A 21130-nucleotide genomic window follows, 5' to 3' on the forward strand; every position below is an offset into this window, starting at 1 on the left:
GGACGTGGAGTCCCCATGGCCGATCATGGCCCCCTCCCCTTTCTTTGCACAGCCTGGACCCGGGGGTGGGGTCCCCGGGACCGAAAACGAATAGGAAGGGGAGCCCATGCAGCCCTTCTCTTCTTTTTTTTTTATGGCTGGGTGCCGGGGGGCATGTCCCCATGTGCCCACCTCCCCTTAACTTTGGATGGCTAGACCTGGGGTTGGTGGTCACCAAGGCCGAACACAATGCCCTCCAATTTCGTTGCACAGCCTGGCCCTGGGAGTTGGGGACCCAGGGGCAGAAACCGGCCAGGGACGGGGGGCCACGTGGCCCTTCTCCCCTTATATTTTTAATGGCTGGGCACCGGGGGGTGTGTCCCTGTGTGCCCACCTCACCTTCATTTGGGATGGCTAGACCCATGGTTGGTGGTCCCCAGGACCAAAATCGGCCTGGGCAGGGGGACTGCGTGTGCCCTCCTCCTCCTTGACATAAAAGGTATTCCCCCACCTCCCAGGGGGCTTTAGGAAAAACTTCTTTGTTGCTTACTCGCGGATCCTCCATGATTTTGCAGCATGTTTGTACCCCGGCGGGGTTCCTGTGTGACTCCACCGCTAGGCCTAGGGGATCAGGGTATTCCTACCCTGGCCCTTATTGTTTTTTTATCCTTTTGTGGGGGGAGTCGGACGAGTCTGAGTCCTAAGATGGCTGCCAACACTTCCTGGTTGAAGCCAATCAGATCTCACCATCAGATCTGTCAGATCCACGAAGGATACACATTTCTAAATAGCTTTATTTCTTTTTCCTTTAATAAATTCAAAACTACTGAATGGATTTACATGAAATTATGAACGGCACTCTTTCTAGACTAAGATCTAGCTTTCTGCCAAATTTGGTGTTACTGTGTTCAGCGGGTCGGGCTGTAGTCGAGTTCAACATCCCTATGGGAAATTGCTTGGGGAAAACATGTTTTGGGGCCCCCCTTTCTCTCGTCCTCTGGTTGACGAATCACCCCAAATCTTTCCAGACAGCAGCTGAAGTGAGTGGTACACTAGTGGAGATTCGTCAAATGGGACCAAAGCTATTGGCAAAACAAAAAACGCTTTGTCTATATATATGGGATAAAAGTACCCCACTATACCTTATAAGGATATTGCTAGTTTCTGAGGAATTCCTTTATCATATAGATGACTTAGACTAAAGGATGAGTTCCTTCACAAGGTCATGGAACTCTGAGATGACTTGCAATATCCTTTTAATGTATGGTAGGTGGAAGTATACTCTTTATAATACATGGTCACACCATAACCCTTTCCACAAACTACTTGTATCATTTATGTGGTGTTCTTTCCTATGAAGGAGATAGGATGTTTGTGAACATGAAGAATAAAATTAGGATCTGAAGTGCAAAATTACACGCATTCCAAATGCAGTTGAATATTTGCTGCAAAAAAATATTAGAATCGGTTTAGTTTTAGAAAAACCACTGTAGCTAAGAATGGGTACAAAAATGTAGAAACATTCTATCTTTTCTATGATTATCTAAAGCACAGAAAAATAAACACGTCGCCATAAATATCTCCTTTCTGCTTATCACTGTTCATCTGGAAAAACTGAGCAGAAAAAGGAATAGCCATGTCCTGTTTTTTAATGTGCCACTTTAATTATACGCTGTGGCCTGCCTTTCTCCTCTGACAACTCTCGCAGCAGGCATTGTGATATCAGAACCCAACTGCAATAAGTTATTACATTTGAGTGACTATATTGTTTCTTTATTACAGGGATGACACACATTGCCTGCAATATGGAAATTAGAGATGGATTTTAATTCAGATATTTCGGGTTAAATTGGCATTATAGTTAGCTGTTGAAATGAGATAAAAACAAACATTTAAAAAACATAAAAACACACAAATTCACAAGCTGTAGTTCACTGAGCTTACTGTAACTTTTCGCCCACGATGTTTCTCGCTTATATTGTCAACCGTTCAGATGTTTCTGACAACCCTTGCTTTGATGAGTTTTCACCCAAGCTTTGCCATCAGATAATGAGGAGATCATAGAGTCTCTTACTGTCAGGATGTCGGGATGAACTGGACTATGGTGTTAGTTGCACTTTATGTGGAAGAGGATTGCTCTAGTTTAGCTACAGCTGTTTGTAGTACTTGTCATTCAGGGCATGTCCATTGACATCAGAAGATTAGACCATGAAATGAATGTTTGGAGTAAATCTTGCATGGATGTGGTAGAGGGGTGTACTCAACTAGTTCAGTACGCAACTAAACTATCGAATTCTAATATCATACTTCAAATGAAAGTATGTATTGATAAATATAGGTATACTATGCTTACCTGCATATTTATGGAGTTAAGAGTAAATCTATATTTGCATATATAAAACTTACTTTCGCAATATTTTTGTAGCCGAGGTCCGGGTATGATAATTATGTACCACAATATTTTTTGCTCAATTTGTGGCATGCAACCAACTGGATTACTCTTTTTTGGCAAGAAGATCCCCAAAGTAGGGCTTATTTTCCCATGTATGACCTGTTTGACATGCCACCTTCCAAGGCTCTGAGCTATTATTTGTGTTGTACAATTTGCAATGCCTCTGAAAGATGTTCAACAGAGATATGAATAGAGCTATCAGAAATTCCGCAAAAAAGTTATGGTGATGATGTTGAAAGCAGATACACAACATAATTCTTGCACATAACTATGGGATCAATTCTCATGTACCTGGATATCCAGCTGCCCCGGAAATGCCTGGAACACCCTGATAGCCTTTGTCACCAGGCACGCCTGATGGGCCAAATCCTGGAGGGCCGGGCTGGCCTCTATCACCTTTAAGTCCAGGAAATCCAGCATCACCAGGTGGTCCACGCTCACCTTTGAAACCCAATGCGCCCTTAAGATACCAAAATTAAGCATGTCAAACATTGTAAAAAAAGTTCATTCAAAGTCAGTAGGCAGGCAAAAAAGTCTACTTGTAATATCCTCTCAATGATCCTGTTCCACAAATGTTTGTGAATACTTGTAACTTACTCTTGATTTACTCCTGGCGTAATCTTGAATTTCTATGAGTATATCACCTGTACTCATGTAAGATAGATTTGTATATCAGGGTCAGTAGTATGTATTTGTGCTCTGGGCTGTGAAAATGGCAAAGCTGAAAAACACTCCAGATATACAAATCCATCCTAACATAAGTGGATCTATGGAGAGGTCATGGGTGCTAGCCAGCAAAGGAAACCATCATTTGCAAAATTCACATGAAAGAGCGGGACCAGAATATTTTTTACATAATTTATAGCCCACACACTGTGCATCTGTTTCAATGGGAATCCAAGTTAAAAATACGTAAGTTGTTATCATTAACAACCTTCATGGCAGCTCTGGTGTCAGGAGATGTTTTGGGGTTATCTATTAATTTCCCCACCAAACCGTTTTTGCAAGAAAATTCTTCCTTAACTACAGCATTTGTAAACTTCACAAAAGTTTGCACGTGAAATTTCCAACCCTAACTTCAAGGCAATGAGTTTATTTACTGTGTGCGGAATGTGAATTTTTCTTTCGGGGCATTTGACCGTAGGTTTCTATGTGAGAGACTGTCATTTAATGATTTAGAAATGTTACCCATAAAGTCTTTTCAAGTCTCTCCCTCGTCTCTGTACTGAGGTGCCCCGCAGGGACCTTAGGTGCATTCAGGGTATGCGGGCGCTGGAGCAAGTGACCCACACCACACATTAGTGAGTAGCTGGGAGTCCAGCCCCTGAGCGGGTGCTTCCTTTTATTGAACCCCGCAGGCCACGCCTGGCCTGTGGATGATGTGTGGCGGTCCTGTTGCAACAGGACTGCTAACCATTACATTCCTTCCCAACTCAGTCCTTTGAAAATAAACAGTTCAATCAGTTCAAACAGTGTGACGGGCACACAGGTTCGGGGTACCTGTACAGAGTGCAGTAGCGTTGGTCTTGCATCATCAGCAAACAAAGTCTTGCAGGTGCTGGTTTGGATGAGGATTTGGACGCAGGTTATACCCCTGAGGACAGCTTCGCAGCCGCTTGCTGTCAGGGGTTGTGCCGTTTGGAGGCTGGCCGGGGGGTGGTGAGATGGTAGCCTCCTGTGTCCCCCTGCCTCCCTCGCTCCCTGATCCTCCGCTTGGGTCTTCTTGCGCTGTGATGGCCGGGCCACCTGGTTGATTCTTGAGGGGTCCCGTCGGATGTTCAGCCGGGATTTCCTTGAACCACGAGATGTTTCGGGACACTCCTTCATTTCCTCTCTGTGCAGTTATCATGGTTCCGTTGTTTGCAGTGACTGTCCAGGCCCCGTAGTTCGTTCTGAATTTTCCACCTGGGCGACGGTCCCTGAGGAGGATGGTGGTCCCTGTTCGGAGTGTCTTTGTGGTGGCATGGCGGCGGAGGCTTACTCGTTGGTTTTGACGAATTCTCCGGTCTTGCGTTGCCTCTGCTTCAAGAGGCAGTGACACCCATCCTGGACATGTGGGGAGGAAGTCCCTTCTTGGGCCGTAGATCATCAGCGACCAGGGGTTCCTCTGTGTGGTGCAGTGGGGAGTGCTCCGGTACTCTCTCATGAACTCGTGAAGCCGCTTCTCTGGGTCGGCCTGTTCGACCACTGCTATGCGGAACATCTTGTTTAGCGTGTGCATAAAACGTTCAACATCGCCGTTAGCTTGTGGCCAATGAGGCATGACTTGCCGGTGATGTATCCCTCGCTGTCCTAGGAATGTGGCCAATTCTGTTCCGTGGAATGGTGGCCCATTGTCGCTGCGGATCTCGTGGGAAAACCCAAACATAGCGAATACTTTTTCCAGGACGGTGTCCACGTGGTTGAATGCGGTGGACACAACCGGCTCCACTATGGGGTACTTCGAGAAGGCGTCTATGAGCACTAACGTGGGTTTCCCTCTATGCTCCCTTTAGACCATGGGGCGGTGCATGCTTCTTCAGTAATCACTGGAGTCAGTTTTTCTGGGGCGCTCGTCAGTTGGCACGGTGGACAGTGACAGACAAAATCCTCAACCATTTTCTCTAGTTCTGGGAACCATACTTTTTCTCTCATCCGTGCCTTCATCTTCATTGCTCCCTGATGGCCTCCGTGAGCTAACTGGGTTGCGCGGTGCTTTAGTGTTTGAGGTATTACTAGCCTTGATCCTCTCAGTAGGATACCGTCCCCCATAGCACTGAGTTTGTTTCTTATTCGCCATATCTTCGCCAGGTTTTCTTGATCTTCCGGGCTCCTGGAGTTGGCTTGGCGGAGGTAATTTGTCTACGCCCCTTCTTGGATGGCTTGTAGAGTTCTGGCATACACTGCGTCAGTGGCGGCAGCTTCCTTGATGTCATCCAGGGTCATGGTTTGGGGGCAGGCAGCCATTGATACCAGGTGTACGTAGTGTTCTGTACCTTTGGTGTCTTCCTGTGTCTCTTGCGGGATGGAGTGCCTCGACAGGAAATCAGCTGGGTTTTTGGCTCCCAGCCAGTATACCTCCTCCATCTCGTATGGCTGTAGCTGGACTGCCCATTGCTCAATTCGGAGAGGGGGGTGAGGTGTAGTTCCTTTGAAGAGAGGAACGAGGGGCTGGTGGTCGGTGACCATGGTGAACGGCTGTCCCGTTAAATATAGATGGAAATGGCTACAGGCCCATTTTATGGCTAGTGCTTCCCGCTCGATCTGAGCATATCTTGTTTCGGTGAGCATGAGTGACTTACTGGCGAACACCAGGGCTGCCCATTGCCCGGGTTCGTGTTCTTGGGCCAGCCCTGCTTCTAGTCCTACTGGGCTTGCGTCGACGAGCACTTCTGTTCTTTTCGCTGGATCGAAATATGCCGGCGTGGCTTCTTCCAGGAGTGGATCTTTTATGCCTTGAAACGCCTCCTCCTCTTTCTGGCCCCATTGCCACTTGGTGTCCGTCCTGGTAAGGGCTTTGAGCTGATCTGCCCGGGTAGCTAGTCCTGGAATGAATCTCCGCCAATATGTGGCCATTCCAGAAAGCTTCACACTTCGGGTGTTCTTGATGGCGTGTGACTTCCTCGGGTCCACTTGGATGCCTTCCTGATTGAACACATTGCCAAAGAACTCGAGGGATGGTTGAAAGAATTGACACTTGTCTCTTTGTAGCGTTGCTCCGTACTCACTGAGACGTTTTAAGGTATTGCGGAGATGTCTGTGGTAATCAGCGGCGGTTGCTGAATGGATCAAGATATCGTCGCTGACGTTTAGCACTCCTGGTAATCCCGACAGTATCTCCCGTATCGTATTTTGGAATACTTCCGCTGCTGAGGATATCCCGAAAGTGAGCCTTTTGTATCTTCATAGTCCCAGGTGGGTGCTGAAAGTGGTGATGTAACGGCTTTCTTCTGAAAAAGGAAGTTAGTGGTATCCTGCATTGAAATCTTTCTTCGAAAACCACTTGGACCCGTTGACGTCTGCAATAATGTTGTCCATCGTTGGTGTTCCCTTTGGATGGCTTTGTTCGGTAGCCTCATGTCGATGCAGAGGCGTATGGCTCCTGGCTGCTTCGGTTTTTCCGCGATGAACATCGGGGACACCCACGCCATTGGTCCTGAAACCTATTCGATGACGCCTTGCTCTTCCAGGGTTTCCAACTCCTTCTCCACCGGCGGCCGTAGATGGTATGGTACTCTTATGTGTCGTAGAGCGACTGGGGCAACTGTCTTGTCAATGTGTAATTTGATGGGATCACACTTGATGCATCCAAGTCCTTGGAATAGCTCAGGGAACTGGCTGAGTAGCTCCTCTACTTGGTGGGTTTGGATTCTCCTGGCAAACGAGACGAGGCCCAGGTCCTCTGCCGTGTGGCTGCTCAGTAAGGTGTCTGCTTCCCTGTCGATTATATGGATCATTGCCGTGACTTCCAGGTTATCTGCTTTGATGGGGACTGAAATCTTCCCTTTAAACAGAAGAGGTGTGTCCGCCCCGTATGCAAATATCCTGGTCTTGGTCGGCGTCACTGGTGGACATGGTCGTAGACGCCGATATTGTTAGAGGCCCATTACATTCACAGTCACTCCGGTGTCGATGACTGCTTTTATCTCGGTTCCTGCGACATGGATCATGCACGTTGGCTGGGGCCTGCGGCGTCACTTGAGCTCATGTGCGAATGAGATTAGGTATACTTCTTCATCATCTTCTTCTGAAGAGTCTTCGACTGGCCCCTGGTACCTTCTGCCTTTTCTTTGGGTGTCTTCGGATGGTGCTGTTTCTGTCATCGACAGTTGTCGTACCACCCGTGTTGGGGGTCTCTGGTTTCGGTAGTCACGTCCTCTGTTTCGCCTTCGGCACACGGTGGCACTGTGTTTGGGTACCCCGCAATTGGTACAGGTCTTCCCCTGTGCGGGACAGTCTATTGCTGCGTGTGGCTCATGGCCGCAGTATCCACATCTCGGTTTTGATGTTTCCGGCTTTGGTTTCCTGAAGAAATCTCCCTTCGGTTTGGTTCTGAGGGCATCTGCCCGCTCCGTCTTGATGGCGTCAGACCGTCCTTGGGGCTTGATGAGCGCCTGGTCCATCTCGTTCGCCCAGGCCGCAGACAGGCCGTGCAACCTCGCCAGTATCAACATATCTTCTAGCGCGATCTTCGGTTGGCATAAGATGAGGCCTCTCAGCGTCTTGTCTCTGTATCCTTGGATGAGCTGCGCCCTGATCTCCTTTGGTTGGTCATCTTTGGTGCACGTGCTGGCGAGTTCGCGTAACCGGGCGTAGAATGTGTCCATGGACTCCCCTTCTCTCTGGCGGGCTTGACGCAGCTAGAACCGTTCAAAATCAGGGTTCAGTTGGGGGTCAAAGTGGGCGTCTAGCGCGGTCACCACAGCTTTGTAGTCCGTGGCTGCTCCTGTGTTAGGAAGGTGTTTAAAGAGGTTAAAGATTTCATCCCCAGGGTATTGCAGCAGCAACGACCTCTTCACCGCTTCGTCGGTCTCACGGGTTGCGATGAAGTAATTGTTTAGGCACTCAATCCATATTTTCCAGCTGGGGGATGCTGTTGCTGGATCCTCCAGAGGCCGCGTGTTGGAAGGGGGGATGGGCGGGTACTGCAGCTTGATCATTGTCCCCCATGGCGGTCTCGGCAAGAGATGCCGGGCTGGCGAAGATCAGCCCACGAGTGCCACACTGGTGGGGGCGGGCAGCAGAGGCCGCAGGGCAGAGGAGCAGCGCCGAGGGCCAAACAGTTGGGCTGAGTGAGGGCAGGCAACTTCACTGGTGGGCCCGGCAGGTAAGGTGGCTCATGGGCACGTGGAGGTGCAGCCTGCAGTGCTGAGCGTATGCTGACAGAACACTGGTGGGCCTTGCAGGCAGGAGTTGTCCCAGGCGGGGGCGTGGCCTAACCGCGGTGGTTGTGCGGCAGGAGAATGAGGCAGGTGGATGTGTGGTAGCGCCCAAGTTGACACGTTGGGGTCAGAATCAGTGGCGCGGCAGGGTGCACTCACCCAGTAAAGATGTGCTCACGTGTGCGCGAGGCGTCGCGGTCCGCGGCTCTGCAACCGCGACCGGAGATCAGCGCACCCGGCAGCAGCGGGTGGGCAGGCAGCAGAGATCGTGAGTGAGCGTCACGCCCCTCCTCGTCGCCAGTGTCCTCAGGCGCCCTACGGGGACCTTAGGTGCATTCAGGGTATGCGGGCGCCGGCACTGGTGCAAATGACCCACACCACACATTAGTGAGTAGCCGGAAGTCCAGCCCCTGAGCGGGCGCTTCCTTTTATTGAACCCCACAGGCCACTCCTGGCCTGCAGATGACGTGCGGCGGTCCTGTTGCAACAGGACCGCTAACCATTACAGTCCCCCGCTGCTCATATTTAAATCATACGAGCTCAATAAGTGCTACACTTCCTTTTAATTGTTAAAATTAAAACATATAAATCAAAGAATCTCACCTAAAGAGTAGGCTCGGAATTTTATTAGTTAATCCTTCAAAACATTAACTAAAGTTGTTGTTGGATGGATGGACGGAAGCCCAGGGGCTGTATCATAGCAAAGTACATTGAGTGCATGTGACTGCTTTCTGTTCCCCTAGACACTTTGGTCTAATAGAAGGGGCAATAGATGCTTGAGCAGACCCTTCTGTAATGCTGGCAGCACTGGCACACATATAGCACCAGTGCTATCCTTAAAAGGGGGATGTCTCTTTCGCATAGGTGTGTGACCACATGTAAGTGAGGAAAACACTTTACCTCTGCACCTGTGCCATGTAATGGATAGAGCAGCACAGTCAAGTAGACCATCAATAGGCACACTGACTGTGTGCCACAAATAGGTGGTGCACAGCCAGGGTGCCATGTAAGGGTGCCCCTCTTGAGAGGGGGAAAGAAGTCCAAGTCACTCACTGCTCCCACCTGCAGGGCGATCGATCATTGTCCCCTTTGAAAGGGCCGGCTGGGTAATGCCTTCACTGTGAAGCACAGGCCGGCTGTTTCATTCAGTGAGTCCCTCTTTCCCAATTGTGCTGCCCATGTTCTCTCCTGTCCTAAGGGCAGTTCATCATCAGTAATCGTGTGCACTGTTCCTGTTAGCATCTGGTGTTCCTAGTTAAAGGTGTACCATGGCGCAAAGAAGAACAGCGCATCCCTACTGTAATGAGGCCCCAGACTTTCATTCTTGAAAGTGCATGATTGCGCAATTATTTTGAAACTGATATCCGAGTGAATTATTTAAACTTTTCCAAAAGGAATAGTTGTGGATGCTGAGTTCAAAGCTCTTTTGATATGCTTGTTGATGGACATGTTTTGGTTGAAAATGACAGGCATTGTTTTTGTTTGGGATTGTCAAACGTTGAATTAATATCAAGAAGTTGGAGAGAAAGATCTGTAGAACAAAGTCAGAGTTAATTTGGTTGAACAATAGGAAGTCTGTAGGTGAAGGTTTATTAAGTACTGCAATTATGACACTCTACTAATCATTTGATGTTAGGTATCATTTAAAATGTTTAAAGAGACAAAAAGGGAATACAACTGAGCAACATAGGATATTACCAACATGCTAATGCAGGCATAGGTTTGGACCATGTGGTATGTTTCCCACTACATACAATGAATAACATAGGTAGCAAGAAGATCCATGTAGGACTCTAAAAGGCATGTTGAGATGGTGAAGGAGGATGATAACTTGTCAATTTTTAGTGCAGTGCACAATATGTAGTAATTTAATTTCAGAATCCTGACTTGTAATGTCAAAGAAGGGTTTTTTAGTGAGGGTTTGAAAGTAAAATACATTTTAGAGTTTTCCTAAGATATTGGACATATTTGCCTACTATTTTCCAGCTAGATGGGTGGGACAGGACAGGGCTGTGTTACTTTAGAGAGTGTGGCTCTCAAAGTAACAAGCACAGAGAAATTGGCATTGTTACAAGTCCTGTTTGAGAGCTCCCAAACTGTTTGGGAATTACATGGGCAGAGATAGAGAACATTTATCTTACAATTGGCAGCCATCTTATGAGGGATGAAGGATGTAAACAAAAAACAAGCCAGCAATACAAAATACTACCTACTCTGAACTGCTACTCAAGTGGCAGTGAGTGAGAGAGTGAGCAAGTGAGTGAGTGATTGAGCGAGCGAGTGAGTGGCTGTACAACCCTGACACTGGTTCAGGCAGTTCGCGCTACAAGGAAATTAAAAAACAAACTGTTGGACCAAATAGTACACTTTAGCTCTCAATCCTCTGAGAATGTGGTCAAAAGGGTAGAGGTTTAACAGAGAGTTCTGCACAGGCGTTCTTGAAATAATGAACTTCATCAAGGGGTTCATACGGAGGTTGACACCTTTCTTAGAGATTTTAAAGGGATCACTCCTTCCACGGAAAATTTTGAAAAGGGGCGTCACATTGTGCATTTTACACAATTTTCAAACAAATTCAACAAAAAAATCTGTAGGCTTCGAGGCAGATTTGATGTGGTACTCATATGAAAGACAGGGCTTATCTGCCCCATAAATATTGAGAGTGAGGTCTGCTAAACTATCTTTACTTCCTTCCATCCACCAATTATGTATTTTTCATTTATAATTCCATATATCTTTAATCTTCACATGTGTTCTTCTTTTCTTCTTTCATTATTTTGTTTTATAGCTAAACCATCTGCCTTTATATCTCTTGTTTTCAACGTCTACCTTATTTCTTATCATATTTCTGTCCTGGTATCCAACTTTAAATCTCAACTTCAGTCCATTTCTTTCTTTTTTATTTCTTACTACCTTTCCACTTTCTATTTTATTTCATATTTCATATTTTCTTCTTTCCAATTTCCTTTCCTTCTTTCAGGACTCCATTATTCAATTTCTGCTTCCACCTTATATTCCTTTTTTACTTCAGATTTTTCGGTAGTTCATGGTCTACTGCTCATACAATTGCCAACAGGTATGATGATGACCCATAAAGGACCTAGGCTTCAGGCAACTGGAGCTTTATCTGGATCTAATCGCCCAGTAATTCATTATACTCTGTAGTGACATTGTCACTTTGAATCAACTTTCCATTTTTTATATTTTTTTTCTCACTGTAAAGTTCACTTTATTTTTTACCTTCTGAGTACCTTTGAGCACCGATCACTTTGATGCAGAACCAAATTACTATATGTAACTGCAAAGAGTGTGTTCTTTTCTTTTCTTTGCAATTTGTTTTTACTTCTGATATTGAAATTTTTTAAGAATAGTTATGTTGCCATTTTTGATCTTTTGAATTAACTGTTGCTTTTACCACATGGAACCATTGTTCTCCTCATATAATCTTGAGGTCTTCTCAGCGTGGTTAAGTAATCTCTTTATAAATATTTACCTATTGTCACAACTGCATGATGAACAGAAGGCTATGCGTGTGTGTGTGTGTGTGTCCGTGCATGTGTCTGCATGCGTGTGTGTGTGTGTGTGCATGTGTGTTAAATGTGGTGACAACAAACCACAAAGGTAGCCTTGCAACACAAAAGGTGTAAAGTTGTGTCTGCACAGTGACACCTCTGTCATGTAACCATCATTGCAGAACTGTTATTAAAGATATCTTGTTAATACAATCATCCAAGGCTTATCGGATTGTCAAGCTCAAGTTAAAAATAAATGTTGAATAAACATACCGACTCGCCTTTGGGTCCTGGAGGCCCTGGCTGGCCATTAAATCCTGGTCTTCCTTCCCTTCCTGGTGCACCTGACTGACCTGGGAATCCAGGTTCTCCCTTGTCACCCTTAAGATCCGGGGAATAGAACACTTCGCCAGGCTCTCCTTTGGCCCCAGGGCTGCCGATTAATCCTGGTGGTCCCTCAGGTCCCTACAAAAGCATGAAAAACAAACATTATTTAAATAAATATTGTGATTCCATTTCAATTAATGCCTTATAGGAGTACTACTTAATGTGCATCTTTGAGGACTTCTAGCAGTAGCGGCTCGCAGAGGTAAGAGTGGTGAGATAGGGCAAGGGTGGGGTGGGCGGGGTGGGGGTGGTGGAAGTCGACTGACGACGAGATAAGTAATAGTAAATAAATAAATAAATAAAACCACCTACCTTGCACTCGCCGCATCGCATACTCGGCGATGCGGGGAGTGCAAGGTAAGTGGTTTTATTTATTTCTTTATTTTCTATTACTTATCCCGTCGTCAGTCGACTTCCACCACCCCCGTCTGTGAGAAAGTGGCTCTGTATATACTGTTCCCAAATAGGTACAGGGTGTACAGAGTCCACAGTCCCCAGAGGTTTGGCAGAGGCTAAAGTTAGATATAACCTTACTCTCTAAAGTGGTAGCTTGGTCGAGCAGTAAGGCAGTATCAGAGGACAGTGTAAAGCATTTGTTGCACACACTCAGTCAGAAAATGGTCTCACACACTCAATAACTGAACTCTAGGCCAATGGTTTATATATAATAAATATATGCTTGTTTTATTTTAGAACCAACAATAGGTATTAAAATATACTTTCTCAGAATGAGATGCTTTAAATAAATACTTTTGCAATATGCAATTGACTTTTGTAGAAAGTTACAAGTGGTTGCAATAGGCAACACAATTTTAAACACAATAATGCATTGAGCTCAATGGAAGTTTCAAGTTACAGATTACTTTTAGGATTACTCTTGGATTTCCAGGACTGGATCCTAGATTTAGTCCTGGGTCAGTACTTGGAATCAAGTGATAAAAGTCGACTTAATTACTGTGATGATTTTTAGAAAATATTATGCTTTTTAAAAGTTGACAGAAAATATTTCCTAGAAAACAGTCAATGATTCCCTATGGCAGAAAATTCAAGTTGCAGGTATAGTATGTTCTCGTTACTTTTGTAATCCAGTACTGGGTGCCTAGACTCAGTACTGGGACCTTTATCCAAAACACGTAAGTAATTACGTTTTCAGAAATTATACGATTTTTAAAGAATATTTAAAGTTTGCAGAAATTGAGACAGAAGAAATTTCACACAAAAACAGTCAATGATTTCCTACGGGAGAAAATTGGGTTACTGGTAAGTACAGTTGTATGTATTTTTCTGAGTCAGTGCTGGGCACCAAGATCCAGCACTCCTAATAGCAGGTGAGTATTTTCGTTTTCGTTACTCGGCTGATTTTTGGTGAATATTTTAAGTTTTGAAAAGTCCACACTTGGAAGAAATTTCAGGAAAAGCCAGTCAATGTTACCCTATGGAGAAAATTGAGTTATTGGTTTAAAGGTAAGTACTCGACTGGCAGAGTTAGGGTTCTGGGCATAGACTCAGGGGTCTCCCAGGGTCAGGTAGGTACAGTTGGTTCACCCTCAGCGGCACAAGGGCGGCCGGGTGCAGAGAGAGTAAGGCCCAATGTTATCCTATGAGAGGTAGGGGGGCTTTGGTTGGTGGCTGCTGACTAGCACGCCACGTGGCTGTGGCTGTGGGAGCTGGGCTCCTGGTCACTTACTCAGGGCAAGTGGGGAAGTAGATAGGTGTAGAGGTTGCACTGCCAGGGCCACTCAGGCGGCTGGGTGCAGGGTGCTTTTGAGCCTTCGGGCGCTCAATTGATTTCAATGGGAAAGCTCCGGTTTAGAAAAAGACTGCAAGTTCGGAGACGAAGATTCTTCAGGTGCCCCCACCACTTTGAGAGGTAAGTTGAGTAGTTGGAGGATAGGTAGGTACCCCGGGATTGGGCACAGGGGGCCGCGGGGCGCCGGGTCCAGGGGTGCCTTTTGATGTCCGGAAATCTTACCCTCTGTTGATCGCGGTTGGGGGGCACCTGGTTCTGAGGCTGCAGGATTCTTCAGGAGCATCGAGGGAAGTCCTTGGGTGTCGGACTCAAGGTCACAGTCGCCGTGGGGCCATCCTCGTGGTCTTTGTTCACTCCGGCACAGGCCAGGCTTGGCGGGTGCAGAGTGTGAAGGGTTCGCGGTTCCGGCCTGATGCCAGGGATTAGAAGTAGATTTTGAGTAGAGCCTCTACTCATGGGAGTCCCAGGGGCTTAGAGTCAAAAGGTAGCCAGGTCCTCCGGGGTTTGTGAGGTTGCTGGCCACTAGAGATGCCGGGTTGGAGCAGGAGCAGGTTCGAGGCTTGACAGGCCGATAGGGCTGGGGCCAAAGCAGTTGGTGTCTTCCTCTTCTTAGCAGCTGCAGGACAGGTCTTCTTTCTTCTAGCTCTTCTTCGGATTTTGGAATCTGGGGAAGGAAGGTTCAGGGTGCCCCTAAATACTAGATTTAGGGGCGTTATAGGTAGGTGAAGGGCAGGGACCAATGGGTCCCTGTCCTGGGGTGGGTACACCCCCTATCCTGCCTCTCTCCTGTGAGAGGGGGGCAGTAGCCTAGTCCTGATTGGGCAGGGCTTCCCATCTTCAAGATGGCGGGAGCCCGGAGATGTGCTTCACCTCGCCTCCACCACATGAGGGGTGGGGTTGGCAGGCTGGCACATCCCCTGTCCTTATTTGGGGTTTCCGGCCAAGCTTTCCGCCAGAGTGGGGGGTTGCAGTGGCCTGGGGAAGCTCACAGAGGCAGCATGCCTTTGAAGCTTCCCCCTGCCCATCCTGGGGGAGGAGATTTAGCACCTCACCCAGGATGTGCATTGTTGCAGACCCAGGAGAGCAGGGGCTCTCCTAACCAGGGGTCCAGCAACATGTCTGCTGTGTGGCAGCCTAGGCAGCCTCAGAACAGACGTGGATTGTAGGTTAGGTTATAGGGGGCATCTCTAAGATGCCCACTGGGGTGCTTGGTACATTAAATCCCACACTGGCATCAGTGTGGGTTTAATGTGCTGAGAAGTTTGATACCAAACTTCTGAGTTTTCAGTGTTGCCATTATGGTGCTGTGGAGTTCGGGTTTGACGAGCTCTCAGCACCATGTACTCTTAAATGGCAGCACAGCACTTACAGGACCCAGGAATGGACCGGGTGTTTTGTCTTGTATCCAGACACCTAGCCTGCAAGGGGAGTGTGTGTGTGTAAGGGTACAGGGTCTCTAAGGGTGGCACAATGAGTGCTGCAGCCCTTAGGGACCTTCCCTGGTCACAAGGCCCTAACCCAGGGTACCATTTACCAGGGGCTGACATGTGGCCAGGGTTTGTCAATTTGGGTTTTGTGTTTTAGGGAAGGAACATAGGCCCTGGGCACCTGATTGGCAAGAGTCCAGGGCACACTCAGTCAAAGTACATTCAGCAATTCAGCAAAGAGTGGGGGCATACCATGCAAGAAATATGGCACTTTCTTACACCGTCCCACCACTCTTACCTGTGCAACCAGCTACTGCCTTCTAGTGTGCATTGTTTTCATTCATACAAAGGATGCACAAGGTGAAATTAGAAAATGAACACTGTTAATGAATTATTGAAGGAAAATAACTAATAATTAACAATAGGGCATTGTTTGAAAAAGAGCTAAATACACATAGACAGCAACAAAACGGAAAACTGATAATGATCCCTAGTAAGTAAGTGGCAAACTGATAAGAATGCCTGGCTCGGCAGGTGGAGCATGGTGGAGGGGAACATGGTGGCCGCAGTGTAAACGGCCACCGGTCTCCAGTCGGCTTTTTCGCATGACACAATGAGCAGTGCTCTCCTCGCTCCTACGCCTCCCCTCCACTTCATACCTTAGTTATCTGCCCGATGGCATTGCTCTGATTTGCATCTATACCCTGCAGAAGTGCGAGAAAGCTCGAGTGGTGCCGCGTTTTCCCTTGATGGTGCTGGGGGTGGATCGTGCTCGCGTCCTACTGTGGTGTCGGGTTCCCTGCTGGGAGGGAACTGCCGGGAGACCGCACTACCGCCGGGTTGCCCGGTTCAGTTCCTGGGGCAGCAGTGGAAGAGTCAGCACCTGCAGGGGCATTTTGGATGGACCCGACTCTCAGAATTATGCTGGTCGTATTTGTGCCTTCAGATGGGATGGCAGAAAGACCTCTCCATTAGGGAAGTGTGCAATATGCGACAATATTTTCTGCAAGTTGGGCAGGACTATTAGAGAACAAGCTGCTATATTAGACCCTCTGTGGATAACTCTGAAGTATTCTACCTTGTATCACAAACAAAAGGGACTAGAGAAGGGGCCACTAGGGGCCCAAGTGGGCTTAGTCAGGAGACAGGTCCGCAGCATATGAAGAGTGGGAAAACTCTACAGAATAGGCTTACTACTGCATCTGGAAAAGTGTGTAAGTATACCCTCCGCACTAGAGGGGTTCTAGAGACCTCTCTGCAAGGGCTGGAACCCTTGCCCCCTCCCCATTTGGGTTCCGATTCAAATCTTGCAAAAAAGGGGGGAACAAATCTCTGGTATTAGCCGAGGAGGGAGTAAAAGCAGACAAAGCTATATATTCTGCTACAAGTACGGTCGGGAAATCCCCTAGAAGTAGGGGCAGAGGGAAGAAGGCTGCAGTATCTAAGATTAAGGTTACCCCTTCTCTGAAGTCTTTTTATAAAGTTTTAGCCTCCCTCAAAGTTGTTACCTCTGAAGCTCCTAGACCCCCCAGTATGGAACCACCAGGCAGAGCAACCCGAGGCGCCAATGTGATAACTCCTGCCCAGGTTATATCGACAGAGTCACATTCAAGATTATGCTCCCCATGCAATCTCGATTCCTACATCGAATCGGTTTCAGGCATTAGAGGTAGTAGAGGAAGCAGGGGCATCTGGTGAAGATTTTCATGTTGGGTCAGAGTCTCTGCAAACTATGCCAGTAACATCTATGGCTAGTCAATCCCTGCACACAAATTCAGGATCTAACTCAGAAACACTGGTGGGCATTCTTCTGGCCTTTAAAGAAGAAATGAAGGGTAGATTCGCAATTTCAGAGCAGAACGAGGTTGCAATACAGGCATCCTGTGCTGCTTTGACGCAGAAACTTGAGGAGTTCTCCCTAATAACCGAGGTTTTAGAACAGGAGGTTCCTAAATTAAAGCAAACCATTGATAAAATGTCAGTTGAGATGTGCCGATTATCCCGTCAAAATAAGAAGATGAAGGAGGACTTGGAACGCCTTGAAAATCACAGCCGGAGGAATAACCTCAGACTTATAAATATCCCCGAGGATGCGGAAGGCCTGGATATTAAGGCTTTTGTTATCAAAATACTACAAGATACTGCTCTAAAAAATTGACCAGATGTAGATCTTTCAAGAGAAATCCAGCGGGTACATCGAGATCCATTCAAAAGAAACCCTGAAGGCAAAGGCCACGGCGAATTTTGAATAATTTCCTCACTTTCACTTTCAAGGAGGCTTGAACTCCGCTTTAAAAGAAGGGTCTTTTTCAGTAGGTTCCTAATCCTTCTTGATTAGGTCAGATTTTGTGCTACATTACCTCATTAAGGCAGTGGGAGCTGGGGAAAAAGGAGGAAGAACTGAATAAACTTGGCACAAGAGCTCCATTGAAGTTTCCAGCTTCTCTCCGCACGATGTGGAACAATCGCATGTATATACATCGTTCGGAGTAGAAAGCTAATTTGTTGATTGAAGAAATTATGAAGGGGGTCAGTAAATAGAGGGGCACAGGTTTGGGGGCAACAGGAGTGAGGGGAGATCAGATGTAGTGTTTTTATTCAGCCGACTGGGAGACCATCAGGCTTTATTCCTAATCTAGTTGTGGGGTTCCCCTGAGGAGGGGGGAGGGGGGCAGAGGGCACAGAGGGTCAGGGTGAAGGATTGAGAGGGTAAGGGGGGTCACGTGCTGGGGAGCAGTGGGGAAAAATAGAACAAAACATGTTTTCCCTCCATCAACTTAATATTGTGAGTTGTTTACGTTGTCAGTCCATGGGTATGGTTCTCTTTCTTAGGTCAGATGGGGGGGTTTATTGAATTAAAAATCCTTTCCTGGAATGTCAACGGGCTTAGGTGTAGATGTAGACAGAGGTTGGCATTGAGCTATCTGGAAGAGAGCGGTGCCTATATCTGCCTAATACAGGAGACCCATCTAGATACCCCAGAAGACAATTAGGTATTTTCCAAATGTCGATGGATAGATCATTTTGTGGTTTGGGAACAGTCTGCACATTGCAGGGGAGTTGCGATTTTAATCAAGAAAGGAGCAGGCTGTGGTATTAAGGCCTCCAAGTCTGATAAATCTGGGAGATTGCTGATAGCCACTTTAGATTTCAGGGGGGTAGAATTGATCTGTGTGTTTTTTATGGGTCTAATAGCGACGACCCCTCTCATAGATCCAATCTAGCATGGAATCTAAAGGCGGTCACTGTCCCTGTTATAATGGGGGGAGATTTTAATGTCTTGCTGGACCCTGTTCAGGATAGATCCAACAATGGTCGTCATGATAACACCCCTTGAGTTAGAAGGACGCTAAAAAACATCATATTAGATTTGGGCTTGTTGGACGTCTGGAGACATATGATGGGTATAAGGCAGGGCTTTACTTTTCACAGCAAGAAACATGGCCACTTTTCTAGATTGGGCCCTTTCTTTGTTGCTAAGACCATGGGGGAACAAAATATCGTTTATTCATATATTACCAGCCCATATGTCTGATCATGCAGCTATGATTCTCTCTTTGGTTGGGTACTCTAGCCCTGTTAGACCTAGATGAACTCTAAGGAGAGACGCCCTATCTGATCCTGAGACGGGTTGGATATTAAAACAAGTATTTAGGCAATTTTCCCAGGACAACCTGGGTTCTGCCTCCCTAGACATAGTCTGGGATACTTTTAAGGCCTTCCTTAAAGGGGAACTGCAGAGTCAGTCTTCTGCTCTGAAAAGGGCTCAACGTTCAACTCTTAAAACTCTAGATGGCAGAGTGGGTCTGCTAGAAGGCAGCCTGCATCAAGCTGGAATGCAATCCTCCGATGTTCAGAGAAGGTTGCGGAAGCAACTTGACGACGTAAGGATGGAATATAGGGTCTTTCTTGATAAAAAATGTAGAGCTCTGTGGGACGCTAAGTCCATGCAGGATTTTGAGTATGGGGAGAAAGCAGGTGCACTACTGGCTTCGAAGGCCCGGACAGACAGGTCAAGGAACTTTATTGAAAAGTTGGTTGTTAATGACATGGGTGACATTCAGGAAAGCAGGAGGATATGCAGGCGTGTTTATTGTCTCTTTTGTCCAGCTTATATCGAGAAGAGATCTCCCCTGATCCAGAGTATATTAAGAGCTGGTTGGGGTAGTTGCAGCTCCCTAATCTAACAGATGTAAGCTGCAAGGCTTTGGATGATCCAATCACTAAGGAGGAGATTCGGTTGAGCATAAGTAAGGGTAGGAGGGGTAAAGCTGCGGGCACTGATGCCCTTCCAAATGAAGTATATAGTCTTTTGATCGATTAGCTGATTTCTTTCTTGGCAGCTCTGTTCATCTCTATATATAGACAGGGTGGCAAGGTCCCTAAGTTCTGGAAGGAGGCCTCAATAGTTCTTATTTTAAGACTTTCTAAAGATCCTGTTAGGGTCGACTCATGCCGGCCAATCTCTCTGCTTAATGCAGATTATCAATCAATCAATCAAAGAGACTTTATTTCGATCACTGCAGATCAAAAAAATGCAGATTATAAGATCTTTATGAGCATTTTATCGGTGAAATTAGCCATACTCGCCCCCCAGCTCATCCACTCTGACCGAAAGGGCTTTATACCCAAGAGGTTTATACAGAATCAGACCAAGCAGTTAATTGGCATGATAGATCTTGCAACGGAATAATCTGCCCCTCTTGCCGTAGTGGCGCTTGATGTCGCTAAGGCATTTGATTGAGTATGCTGGGTCTATCTTTGGGAAGTTTTGAGCTCGATGGGGTTTGGCCCTAAATTTATTAATACATTTAAGGCAATCTATACCGGGGCTTCGGCCAATATCTTTCTTAATGGTACATTGTCCTCCAGTTTTAATATTCTAAGAGGCACTCAGCAGGGGTGCCTGTTGTCTCCCCTTCTTTTTGATATCTATATACAGCCTCTTGCTCAACAGTTACGTTTGGATCCCTTAGTTGTCCCATCAGCTGCTTGTCTTACAGCTCCAAAGTTGCGTTCTATGCCAATGACTTATTAAGCTATACAGCAGATCCCTTGACTTCGGTTCCAAGACTAGAAGAATTACTGGAGGAATTTGGCTCTCTCTCTGGCTATCTAGTTAATACTGCCAAAACTGAGGTCATGTGTTGGAATATTACTGACTGGGAGAGGGAAGTAAGTCCTAAGTTTAGATATTTAGGTATCGCAATAGTAAAAGATATAGAGAAAATCCCACATTTGAATCTTTCTAGGGTCTCCAATGAGATTGAATGATTATAAAGTAGATGGAGGAACCTCCCGTTGACAATCTATGGACAGATTAATCTAATAAAGATGGTTATCCTTCCCAAATGAACTTATCTTTTGAATGCTATCCCTCTAGGATTCCCCAAAAAAGGCATCAATAAAATCCAGAGGAGGGTGTCGAGGTTTATTTGGTTTTTGAAAAAGCTCAGGCATAAATTGAATAAAGGGGGACTGGCCTTACCTGATTTTAATTGGTATTGTATTGCTTTTCAGTTGAAAAATATTCAAATGCTTTTGGTTTAAACGGATGATTCCACTTGGGGGAAGCTTCTGGGGGAAATGATAAGGCCTGCAAGTGCAAAGGGTTTTTTATATAAATTTGGTGCTTCCAAGTTTTTTAAGAAGGTCTGGCTAAAGGTTCTGAGAGCTGCTTTGCATCTTTGGTATGGACTTAGGAGGAGGTGGGATATTAGATACTTTTCTTATTTCGCCCTAGTTTGGGACTCCCCCGGAAT

The 21130-nt window shown here is 46.5% G+C and overlaps 1 protein-coding gene across 3 annotated transcripts in view; it reads right to left on the reverse strand.

Moving 5' to 3' along the window:
- The window catches only part of COL4A1 (collagen type IV alpha 1 chain), a 626471-nt gene that overhangs the window by 218830 nt on the left and 386511 nt on the right, over nt 1-21130 (reverse strand). For all 3 annotated transcript variants that reach the window (XM_085622171.1, XM_085622169.1, XM_085622170.1), the window contains exons 25-26: nt 12078-12269; nt 2723-2891 (exon numbers count right to left, since the gene is read on the reverse strand). In XM_085622171.1, coding sequence (XP_085478297.1) covers nt 2723-2891; nt 12078-12269 — 361 coding nt within the window. The remainder of the gene's footprint in view (nt 1-2722; nt 2892-12077; nt 12270-21130) is intronic.

Source organism: Triturus cristatus, chromosome 8 (genome assembly GCF_964204655.1).
Source record: "Triturus cristatus chromosome 8, aTriCri1.1, whole genome shotgun sequence".
Lineage (NCBI taxonomy): Eukaryota > Metazoa > Chordata > Amphibia > Caudata > Salamandridae > Triturus > Triturus cristatus.